Source organism: Magnolia sinica, chromosome 18 (genome assembly GCF_029962835.1).
Source record: "Magnolia sinica isolate HGM2019 chromosome 18, MsV1, whole genome shotgun sequence".
Taxonomy (NCBI): Eukaryota; Viridiplantae; Streptophyta; class Magnoliopsida; order Magnoliales; family Magnoliaceae; genus Magnolia; species Magnolia sinica.
Genome location: NC_080590.1, coordinates 47,507,589 through 47,520,624, shown reverse-complemented (window position 1 = coordinate 47,520,624; position 13,036 = coordinate 47,507,589). Strand labels below are relative to the sequence as shown.

Below are 13,036 nucleotides of genomic sequence, written 5' to 3'. Positions count from 1 at the left end.
CTCTATCAATTCGAGCTTTTAGAGCAAGTGGTTAGTTGTCTTGCATCAAAGTGGTATCAGAGGGGGAGGTCTCGTGTTCGAGACTCCTCACCGGGGGTGATTGATGAAGGGGCATTTTCACACCAAGCTCGGGTGCAGTGGCCAGTGGGATGCAGGGGCTGGGCAGCCTGTGTGAGGCGGGGCCCACCCGTGTGAGGCGGGTGGCTCGTGTGAGGCGAAACCCATGTGATGTGGGGCCCATGAGGGGTGATCGGCCGACAACCTAACCCATGGGATGTAGGGCATGGGCTATGAGATAAAGGGATTGATTCACCACACTCTATCAGTTCGAGTTTTTAAAGCAAGTGGTTAATTGTCCTGCATCAAAAACAATCCTAACAAGACCATGAATATGAAACTACTCAAATTAAAAACTATTGCTATGGGTGCTTAAGTGGGTCCCCATCTAGGCATCTTCTCATGCACACCCTTATGGAGCATGCTGATGCGGGATGAGGTGTAATTGCATCACTACATTGGATCTATCAATCCCTCACTTTCTTTTGTATCTGTTCGGTTTTCACAAATTCCCAATTTTCCAAGATCCTAATTCCTACTCCCCAAACTTCCCCCAAAATCCATGATAGTATTCCGAAAGTATCCCCAGGCCCTTACCCTAAACTTCCCAATTACCCAATCCAACATTCAAGGATCATTGTTCCAAACCCCACTCTGAACCATAAACCCTAATCCAAACCCAATCTACCCTCAAACCCTAACAACAACCCCCTTCAATACTTTATATAACCAAAAAGCAGAACCCTAACACCCAATTACCCAAACCGTACCACCATAAATCCTCACTCCCAAAACCCCAGTACTCTATCCCCAAATCTCACACGCATGCACATTCAAAACCAACTCCAGCCCATACCTTGATTAACTCCCAAACCATAAAGCCTCTACACCCCTAAACTTCAATCAAACACTTCAAATAGCCTCTAACACCTGGTCCCCAAATACACAGCAGAAATACCTTAAATCAGAACCCGACATCTAGCCAACGTGTTTTATAAAACAGTTCCAAAACCTGTCCCAAAACTCTTCACGATCTGCCTATCTTTTGAACCCGAAAACAATCATAGAACCTACTGCACAACCTCCACCAGCTGTCCTGAATTTTTCCTAAATCTGTCCACAAAATGTTACCTGTACAGCCTTTCCATTAGACCAAATCAGCAGCCCTAAACTATAGTCAATTTCGATCCACAACCTATATAACCATCCAAGCCTAACCACTACCCATATGCAACCCATATGCCTATACCTGCACCAATTACAATCTTTAACAGAGGCTAAACCTGCCCAAACAGCTAACCTGCAACCCAATTTTGCTAACATAATCAACACCCATCAGCAATTTCAAAAATCCTAGCAGACCAAATCCATACCAGTCCCCAATCTTCAATCATACCCTTTAAACATTCCCCTACACAGTAACCCTAAAGTCAGAATGAATCGGTGCTGAAAATGATCAAAGAGAATAAAGAACATGGAGAAAAGAAAGACTAGGTTAGGAATAGACAACCAACCCTTTCCCTTTCATATTAAGATGATTACCAAATTACATAAAATGCCCTTACAATAAAGGTTAACAAAGAAAAATAAATGAAAATAAAACAAAAATAGACTGTGCTTAACATATCTAATATAACCTAGCTAGACCATGATCCCATCCCAATACATGTCTATACTACCCCTCAAGCTGAGGCATAGAAATTAGTCATGCTTTGCTTACCAAGAATAATCCTCACCATACGTCTGTGTAAATCTTTTAGCAACTAAACAAGCTTTATATCAAGTTATACTATCATCGAGGTTATACCAGCTCAATAGATTCATCATAGCAGGTAAATTAGTCATCTCCCATAAATGACTCTTCTCGAAAGTAGTCATCACCTCCTCCACGTCTTGACACCATAGAAAAGAGTTAAAGGACCTATATGCTAAAGACTAGGGCTGTACACGAACCGAGTTAGCTAGGATAGCTCGCTCGACGCGACTGGAAAAAGCTTGATTCAACTCAGTTCGAAACTGAGTTCGAGCCGGGTCGAGCTGAGTTTTTGAGCTTGAAAAAATTTTGACCCGAGTTCGAGCTTGCCCGAGCTCGACTCGACTCGGATTGAACCCAACTCGAATTGAACCAGTTCGATGAGTCGGTTACTTTGATATTGATGTTGCTCGCCAAGTGTTTGATGAAATGACTCAACAAAGTGTGGCTGGTGGCAAGGAAGGTGTATATATGAAACAAATACCCTTTTTTTCTTAATTTTTATGTTGCTTAGAAGGTATTTGATGAAATACCTGTAAAACCACTGCTGATGTTTTACATGCAGTGAGATTTTGAAGGTGTAGTCCATGTGTTTGTGAAAATGCTGCATAGGCGAACTCGGCTTGATCTTGGCTCGAACTCGGCTCGAACTGGCCCGAGCTACTGACTGAACCAAGCCAAGCTGGCCGATCAGGCTCGAGGACCGAGCCGAGCCGAGTTCGAGCTAGGGTCAGCAAGTGGTCGAGCCGAGTCGAGCTGTGACAAGATCGACTCGGTTCGACTCGTGTAAACCTCTACTGAAGACAATGAATGATAGAAAACAAAACCCTGAATGGGATAAGAAATATATTGTCTTTTGGTTTTTCCGGTAGCAACAGGCAAATCCAGAGGTGGGTCTAGATATGGATCAATATTAATAGGCAAACTAGTACTTATAGCAGTCGTTTGATATTGATTGGTGTGACGCTTGGGTACTTAGTGAATTTTTCAATGTTACGAATTAAATATGGCCTCATCATCAACCTTTGAGACAATTAATCCCAAACTCCAAAACGGAGAAATTGATTGTTCAATCTGAGAATCCAGGGTTGCATATTACAACTCATAAACTTAAATCTAAAATTACCTTCAATGATCAAAAGCTACTGAGATTTTTATTGGAGCAAAACAAAAGTTGGGATTATATTGATGGCAGTATCGAAACCTCCTAAGATTGTTCCTTTCTATGAAGAGGAAATCCAACAATTTGTTAGTCATCTTGGCTCATCAATTTGTGGAACTAGAAGCTAGTGAATGAATATTTTTGTTGTCTACTACGCATGAGTTTTAGTTGAATGCTTATGAATTGTATGCTGATCAGAATAATATTTGCTTAAATTTACAATATTTATCAGGAAATTAGTAATTTGAAATAGGGGGAGTGATTAGTATCTTCTTACTATTAAGATACGTGGTTTTGGCAAGAATTGTCTTTCCTGGATGATTTTCAATTTGTTTGTTCTACAAATACATAGGCATATGAAAGAAGTGTTGAGAAGAAAAGGATATTTGAATTATTGACAAGTCTTAATTCTGCGTTTTGAACTTGTTAGGCTCAAAATCTTGGTACACCTACTCTACTTTCACTCAAGAATGTATATGCTTTACTTTTAGGAGATGAAAAGCATCATACAATGATGGAATCAAATGTGGTTGATAAATCTATTTTTGTGACAAAATCTGAAATTTTGATAGTGTTGGTCCTGGCCAGGGTAAAGGTACAAAGGGAGAATGCCATGATAGTGGCCAAGGTAGAGGTCCAGGGGGAGAATATCATGATGGTGGCCAAGGTCATGGTATGGATCATCTATGCACTCATAGCGGTCGATGTTGACATAATATTGATTATTGTTAGATTCTTCATTATAGACCTCAAGGTCAAGCTGCTAATCCTGCAGTTACGTTAAGGATTCTCATAATATTGTTGATATTGTTATGCCTTTGGCAGGTTCTCTTATGGTTCCACCAACTAGTTATGTGGTCCATCTCTCAAAAAGTGATTATGATGTGTTACTTAGGGATGTCACTCAGAATATGACCTCTTCATCTACATCTTTGGCTCAGACAAATAATACTTTTAGAGCCCTTCACACTACTTTTGGGTCAAATCCTTAGGTAATTAAGTCAGCGGCTAGTGATTATACGATAGGTACATCTTTTTTCCTCTTCCTCATTTATGCCAAATCCTAATTTAGGTCGTGCAAAATTAGCAAATGATACTAACACCTATTATGGGAAATGGTATTGTTTCTACTTCACCATCATTCTCCTTGTTCTCCATTTTATTAGTCTCTAATATTATTCCTAATTTGTTATCCAGTAGTTGAATTACGAAGTACTTGAATTATAGTGTGACATTTTTTTTCTAATCATTGTGTTTTTAAGGATATGAAGACAAAAAATTTGTTGGGTGGTAAATGTGAAGAGGATGGATTATACATCCTTCATTTAAATTCTTCAAGTCAATTTAATATCTTAATGTCAAAAGGGAATAAATTTATACTTGGCATTGTCAATTGGTCATCCTTCTAATTTACGTTTACAGTCTTTGTTGCTTTCATCAGTTGAGGCTGGTGATATCAAGAATTTACAATATGAGGCTTGTGTGTTGTTTTCATAAGTTTGTTTATCCTCCAGTGGTGAGAAAGTTTAATACAAATTTGTCCTTGATTCATTCTGATCTAACTAGTCCAATTTCCATTGCTTCAAATAGTTTTAAATATAGTCTCCTTTATTGATGACTTGTCTCATATGACGTGGATTTATTTGATGAAAAATAAAGATGAGGTGAGTCCCATTTTCAAAGTGTTTCATGTTTGGCTTAAAAATCAATTTAATAGTAATGTTGGCACATTTTGCACCGATGATGCAAAAGAATATCTTTCTAATTCTATGATATCTTATCTATGGGAGCATGGTATCAATTCTCAAACCACTTTTGCATATACCCTACAATAGAATGGAGTTGCCGAAAAAAAAAAGAATGGGCATCTCCTAGAAATTACTCGTGCTCTTATCATTGATATGCAAGTTCCTAAGTCATTTTAGTAAGATGATATTCTTTTTTTTTTTCCTTAAAAGGTGTCCGATGATATTCTTACCACTTATTATTTGATTAATCATTTGCCTACTAAGGTTCTTTCTGGCCAACCTTATGTTCAATATTTTTTGGGGACCTATCCTCTTCCAAAAATTTTGTTGCGCACCTTTGGGTGTGTTTGTTATAATATTGATCCTCATGAAAATAAGTTGTCAAATCGTGCTGCCAAATGTGTTTTCTCAGGATATTCGTCTGCTAAAAAAGGGTACCAAGTGTCTTGATCCAGACACTAAGAAATGTTACGTCTCCAGTCCATAGATGTTAAGTTTTTTAAGACGTTACATGTTTTTCTAAAGGTCAGGGGAGGCACAATCCTATGGTTCTTCCTGTTCTTACTCTTGAGTCTGGCCTAATTGTGTCTATTTCTCTCATTCCAAAAGCGTCTTTAAACCCAACAATTTTGAACTCGTTCCTGAATCATAATTAACTAAACAAGACTTGAAGGTGTACCAAAGAAGAGACGTTCATATTCCCATCTTCCCACTTCCCACTTCCCACAAGCCACCATGACTCACGGGTACTGATCCATATTTAGATTCATCTTTGGACTTCCCTTTTGTTATCGAAAAGCTAGAAGACAATGCATTTCTCATCTTATTCAGCATTTTATTTCCTATCATTCTTTGTCTCCAGCACAAAGGTCCTTCATTTTTGCCCTTGAGTGTTCTTCTTCCACTATTCCTAAAAATCTTAAAGAGGCTTTTAACTCTCCTCTATGGCATCAAGCCATGGAGGAGACGGTTGCCCTTAAGAAGAATCATACACGAGATGTTTTATTTACCTGCTGGGTAGAATTTGTTGGGCTGTCAACCTGTCACTGAGTGTATACACTTAAGTACAACCTTGATGGTAGTATTGTTCGATATAAAGCTCATCCAGTTGCTAAAGGGTTTACATAGACATATGATGAGTATTATTATGAGACTTTTGCTCACGTTACTGAGACAAATTCAGTACGAGTAATTATTTCACTTGTTGCTAATTTGAATCAACTGTTGCATCAATTAGATGTTTAGAATACTTTTTGAATGGTGATTTGAGTGAAGAGATTTATATGCTCTCCTCCTAGCTTTGCTAGAAAGGGGAAGGAAAAGAAAGTTTGTCATCATAAGAAGGCCATAAATGGTTTGAAGCAAGCTTATCGAGCTTGGTTTGATAAAGTTAGTGAAGCTTTGATTCATATTGGATTTATTCATGTTACTCCAATCACTTTCTATTTGTTAATCGGTGTGTACAAGTTATTATCATTTTGAATGTATATGTGGATGATATCGTTGTTACAGGTAGTGTTCAAGTTGTCGGTATCGCTACAAGTTTCGCTGGCCGGAGATAAAGATATAATATCATTATCGCCGATAACCGGAAATGCAGGGAAAGAGGGGGAAATATGGAGAAAATGGTGGAATTTTTCGGTGAAACTTCAGGATATACCTAAATACACATATTTACATATTCAGGAATGAAAAAATTGCAAAAAGAATGCATTGAATAATAAGTTTCCATTTAATGGGGGCCAAAAGTCATGCATTGTCGTAAGAAATCACTCAAATAGTAACCAAAATGAGTTTATATAATATAAGTATAACTAAAATATAATAATTAAAACAAGTAAAAGTAAATGAATTAAAAAAGTTTCCGGATAGCTTTGAGACAATGCTGCTTTTCACTTCCCTCGTCCGGATGGCTTGGATCGTACAATTGTTGTTGTTAAACAACCAACATCAAATGGGCCATTGCCAAGAAAAAGGAAAAAAAAAAAAAACTAATCCAAAACTTCTGTGGCCCCATGAATGTTTCAATGGTGGAGGTTTAATTTGCATTATTTCCGATCATGTGACCCACTTAGTGTTTTGAATATGCCTCAATTTTTGGCCCATGTCCTAACATGATCTAAAAAAATAGATGGGCGGAGTGGGTTTCTCACAAATATTACGGTGGCTCCACCTACCATTCATGGCAAGCCCTTCTTTGAAGGCTGTGTAGGAGTGGATTGCAGACTGAGCAACTCTTAATGTACTGAGTAAACTCCATGGGGTCCACCGTGATTTATGTATTTTATCCACTCCATCCATCCATTTTACCAAACAATTTTAGGGCTTTATTCCAAAAATGAAGCATATCCAAAGCTCAAGTGGACCACACCATAGGAAACAGTGTGAATCGAACATCTATCGTTGAAACATTCTTGATGGTCATAGAAGTTTTAAATGAAGGTGATATTTGTATTTTCCATTCATCTGTGTCTTTGTGATCTTATGAATAGGTTGGATAACAAATAAACATCACTGTAGGCCCTAAAAAGGTTTCAACGTTGGAAATCATCATTCTCACGCTTTCCTATGGCGTGGTCCAATTGAGCTTTGGATATGCTTCAATTTTTGGCTCAACCCCTAAAATGAGCCCAAAAAATGGATGGACGACGTGGATAAAGCACATACATTCATGGTGGGCCCAACATAGTTTACCCAGTACATTAAAACCGTATGAGTAACCCAGTACGGTGGGATTTCTTCATGGTCCATTATTGGTGGGACCCTGGCCATGGGGCTACATCAATAATATAAGATGTATATCTACACCGTCCATTCATTTTGGCAGATTATTTTAGGGCATGGGCCACAAAATCAGTCAGATCCAACTCCATAGAAAATAGTGGTCATTGAATGGCCACCATTAAAAACTTCTTGGGGCCCAAAAGTTTTGATCATCAGCCTGATATTTGTGTTTTCCCTTCATTCAGGTCTATGTGAACCTAATGAAGTGGTTGGGTGGCAAATAAAAAGTACAATGGGCCTTTAAAAAATTTTAATGGCAAGCGTTCAATCACATTGTTTCCCATGGTGTGGTCCACCTGAAATGTGGATCTAACTCATTTTTTTAGCTTATTCCATAAAATGAGTGTCCAAAATAGATGGACGGAGCAGATAAAATACGTTACACCATAGCGGGGCCCATAATACCGTGAGTAGTTGCGACTCACGACTGCAACATGAGCATCATCAGCATCCCAAAAAAAAAAAATGGACGTGGATTAGATACTGACAAGTTGAGTAGCGAGTGGGCTACTGAAGTGACATGACCAAGTTCTGTGGGCCCCACTATGATGTATGTGTTGTATCCACACCGTCCATCCATTTTGAGATATCATTTTAGGGCATGAACCAAAGAATGAGGCAGATAAAAAGTTGTAGTGGACCCCACCACTGAAAACAGTAGGGAAAGTGATTCCCACCGTTAAAACTATCCTAAGGCCCACCATAATGTTTACTTGAAATCCAACCTGTTCAAAAGTTCCAAAAAACATGAAATAAGGGAAAACACAAATATCAGTTGATCTAAAACTTTTGTGGCCTTCAAAAGTTTTTAATGGTGGGCGTCACTGTCCCCACTGTTTTCTGTGTTGGGGTCCACTGGAGCTTTGGATTTAACTCATTCTTTGGATATTGTCCTAAAATGATATCTACAAATGGATGGAAGGTGTGGATACAAAACATTCATCATGGTGGGGCCCACGGAACAGTAGCGAGTCTAGCTACTAAACCTGTCAGTAGCTAATCCGCGCCTGAAAAAAAGGGGTCTGATGCCATTTTCGAAAGGGGAATAGGGTTTCCCGTTTCTATTTGGAACCCAAATCCCAATCTAAGGGTTTCCATTTCGAACCCAAATCTCCAAATCGAACCAAAATTCCCAAGAGATGGCAGATTATTCGCCGGAATTCTCGTTGATTTTGAAAATTTTCATCCATTCTCGTACCTGCGGAAGACCGAAATACAACTGTTGTCGATCAAGGCCCACCGAATTCTTCTTCCGATCAGGCGTACCTCTTCTACAGGTACCGAAATCACCTTCTTACAATTTTTTTATATTTTATATTTTATTTTTTGGCATTTACGATGCTCTCCCCAAAATTTCTGATACTGCCTTTTTATCGGCGAAATGGAGTTGATAGCTACAACAAATTTGTCGCCCGACAACTCTGATTATCGCGAAAACTCTAAAAAATCGCCAATAATTCGTCGAAAACTGGCAGAGAAACGAAAAAAGGGGTTTTCGGTGTCGCAACGCTGGCGACACCGATATTATCGACTTTTCGCCGATAACTTAAACACTGGTTACAAGTGATTATGTGAGTGTAATTTCTACGTTGAAACTCTATTGAGCAAAGTATTTTATATCAAAGATTTAAGCCCGCTGAAATATTTTCTTGGTATTGAAATTTCTTGTTCTAAGGGCATAATTTTTTTCTCAACCAAAATATACCCTTAGTTTGTTGACTTCAATTGGAAATCTTGATGCCAAACCTATTAATTCACTATTAGAGGTTAATAAGAAGCTTTACGCTTATGATAGGAAGCTTCTTGATGATCCACATATGTACTAGCGTTTAGCTAGTCAATTGATATATTTGACCATTACTCATCCCAATCTATCACATGCAATAAGTTTGGTTAGTTGGCTCATGCATACTCCTCGTACCAATTATTTTGAGGCAATTCGTAGCATCTTGCACTATATTAACTCTTCTCTAGGATGTGGCATCTTGTTTAATTGCTATAATAGTCTTAATATTGAAGGTTGTTCTAATGTTGATTGGGTAGGCTCCTCAGATGATCGACATTCTACAATAGGGTTCTGTACTTTTTTCAAAGGCAATCTCGTTACTTGGAAGATTAAAAAGCAAGCAGTTGTTGTGTGATCCAGTACTAAGGCTAAATACCATGCTATGGAAAATTACGATGTGAAATTTTGTGGTTGAAGAGTTTTGTTGCTATGATAGGCTCTTCGGTGAATATCCCTTAAGGTCTCCAGTGAATATCCCTTATTCTAATGACTTTTTGTTTGTTAATAGTTGTGTACAAGGTATTATCATTTCGAATGTATATGTGGATGATATCATTGTTACGAGTGATGATGCAAGTGTAATTTCTAAGTTGAAACTCTATTGAGCAAAGTATTTGACATCAAATATTTAAGCCCGCTGAAATATTTTCTTGGTACTAAAATTTCTTGTTCTAAGGGCATAATTTTTTCTCAACCAAAATATCCCCTTAATTTGTTGACTTCAATTGGAAATCTTGATGCCAAACCTATTGATTCACTATTAGAGGTTAATAAGAAGCTTTACGCTTATGATAGGAAGCTTCTTGATGATCCACATATGTACTAGCGTTTAGCTGGTCAGTTGATGTATTTGACCATTACTCGTCCCAATCTATCACATGCAATAAGTTTGGTTAGTTAGCTCATGCATACTCCTCTTACCAATTATTTTGAGGCAATTCGTAACATCTTGCACTATATTAACTCTTCTCTAGGATGTGGCATCTTGTTTAATTGCTACAATAGTCTTAATATTGAAGGTTGTTCTAATGTTGATTAGGTAGGCTCCTCAGATGATCGACATTCTACAATAGGGTACTGTACTTTTTTCAAAGGCAATCTCGTTACATGGAAGACTAAAAAGCAAGCAGTTGTTGTGTGATCCAGAACTAAGGCTAAATACCGTGCTATGGAAAATTACGATGTGAAATTTTGTGGTCGAAGACTTCCGTTGCTACGATAGGATCTCCCGTGAATATCCCTTAAGGTCTCCAATGAATATCCCCTATTCTGATCACTTTTTGTTTGTTAATAGTTGTGTACAAGGTATTATCATTTTGAATGTGTATGTGGATGATATCATTGTTACAAGTTATGACATGAGTGTAATTTCTAAGTTGAAACTCTATCTGAGCAAAGTATTTGACATCAAATATTTAAGCCCACTGAAATATTTTCTTGGTATTGAAATTTCTTGTTCTAAGGGCATAATGTTTTCTCAACCAAAATACACCCTTAATTTGTTAACTTCAATTGGAAATCTTGATGCCAAACCTATTGATTCACCATTAGGGGTTAATAAGAAGCTTTAGGCTGATGATGGGAAGCTTCTTGATGATCCACATATTTACCAGTGTTTAGTTGGTTAGTTGATATATTTGACCATTACTCGTCCAAATCTATCACAAGCAGTTTGGTTAGTTAGTTCATGCATACTCCTCATACCAATTATTTTGAGGCAATTCGTCGCATCTTGTACTATATTAACTCTTCTCTAGGATGTGGCATCTTGTTTAATTGTTACAATAGTCGTAATATTGAAGGTTGTTCTAATTCTGATTAAGTAGGCTCCTCAGATGATCGATGTTCTACAATAGGGTTCTGTACGTTTTTTCAAAGGCAATCTCGTTACTTAGAAGACTAAAAAGCAAGCAGTTGTTGTGCGATTCAGTACTAAGGCTAAATACCATGCTATGGCACATTACTATGTGAAATTTTGTGGTTGAAGAGTTTTGTTGCTACGATAGGATCTCCGGTGAATATCCCTTATTCCCATGTATTGTGAGTTGTGACAATCATGCTGCAATTTATGTAACTTCTAATCATATTTTTCATAAGCGAACAAAACATATTGAAGCTGATAATCATTTTATTAGTGAGAAAGTTTTTGTTGGCATTTTTTGTACTCCCTTTGTTTTGTCTACCACTCAACTTATTGATATCTTCACAAAGGCTCTTACAATTTGTTTTGGGCGGCGTATTCTTAGCAAGCTGGGCATGATTGATATCCATGCCTCGGCTTGAGGGGGAGTGTAGACATATTTGTATGGGACCATGGTCCACATAGATTATGTTGGATATGCTAGGCACAGTCTCTTATTCTTTAAATTTCTTTTATTTTCCTTTTTTACTCTTTATGCTAAGGGCATTTTATGTAATTTAATAATCATCATAATATAAACGTAAGGGTCGATGGATGCCATGACAAATCACTTGGATGATAAAAAGCCACGAAAAGATACATTTTAGAACTGCATGTTGGGTGGAAAGGTCATTAAGGTGATAATTCACATGAATAGTTGTGAAAACTTCCCGTGTGAGAAGGCAATAACAAATTTGCCAAAGTTGGGATATTTTTTGAAGTGTGAAGAACATCCAACTCGATGATACATTTTAATGTGTATTCATTCAGAGAAAATTACTCTAAGGATGTGTGGTGCAAAATCATTCCAATGGATCATAGTCATAGGCTTCTTACATGACTGGATACAGCAGCGAAAAGTCATCCATGATGAGCAGATAATTGTTCATTAAGGATAAGAAAAAGATGATTACAAAGCCCATTTTTTGGAAGACTTGGCATCCATATGGCACATATTTTACCAAACAAAGTAAAAGTTGTTCCAGTATAGGAGACTTTGTTCACCAAATAGTGATAGAATATTACATAACAAAACTTTTCTGGGAATTTTTGTTCTAGTTGTTTTTCTTATCCAGTTCCGAAATTGTTCCTGCATCCAAACAGACCCTTAGTATTCTAATCCCCAAGCCCCATTAACCTTGGAGTAAATCACACATCTAATAAATGGAAGTTCTGAGCTTCTTCCTTCTTCTTCCAGAGGAAAAGCTCCCATTCCAGATGAATATAACCTTCATATTTGTTTCCTTGTTTTGGTTGTCCCCAAATCATTTAGTATGCAATAAGAACATTAAGTTCGGAGCTTTTTGCCATGCTAGCAACAAAGTTACATCCAATCCCCTAGCACAATCTTCAAGTTTTAGATATCTAGTTTCATAAAAGATCTATAGCATTGCAACATTCTCCGAACAGGAGAAGAATTAGAACTAGATAAAGCATAAAGTGTGCATAAATCACAATGTAGCAAAATCAGAGTTCAACAAGCAAATGCTTTAGAGAACAGTAGACTAACTTTCAACTGGGGAATAGAAATTTATCAATAACATCGGATCAGTACCCAACCTTCATTCTCTGATTCAGAAATTTAACCTTGTTGAACTAGCACAAGGAAGTAAGAATATACCAAATAAGTGTGAAAAGCATTCTCCATGCAATACTCGGCCTCTTTTCTTGATTGGTCCAACATAAAGTAGCAAAGTCCGGTCATTTCCTACAGGAGCACGACATGAACCAGGGAGATTTTAATAGACATGTGGATAGAATGCTGAATATAATACAAACAACTACTGAAGTAGGAAACCTTATTACTTGGACATAGAAGACTTTTTTTTTTTTTTTGATAGTTATA

The 13,036-nt window shown here is 37.5% G+C and overlaps 1 protein-coding gene across 3 annotated transcripts in view; it reads right to left on the bottom strand.

Moving 5' to 3' along the window:
* LOC131232663 (uncharacterized) overlaps window positions 1–13,036 on the bottom strand; it is a 143,496-nt gene that overhangs the window by 88,416 nt on the left and 42,044 nt on the right. For all 3 annotated transcript variants that reach the window (XM_058229057.1, XM_058229059.1, XM_058229058.1), the window contains exon 12: window positions 12,812–12,898. In XM_058229057.1, coding sequence (XP_058085040.1) covers window positions 12,812–12,898 — 87 coding nt within the window. The remainder of the gene's footprint in view (window positions 1–12,811; window positions 12,899–13,036) is intronic.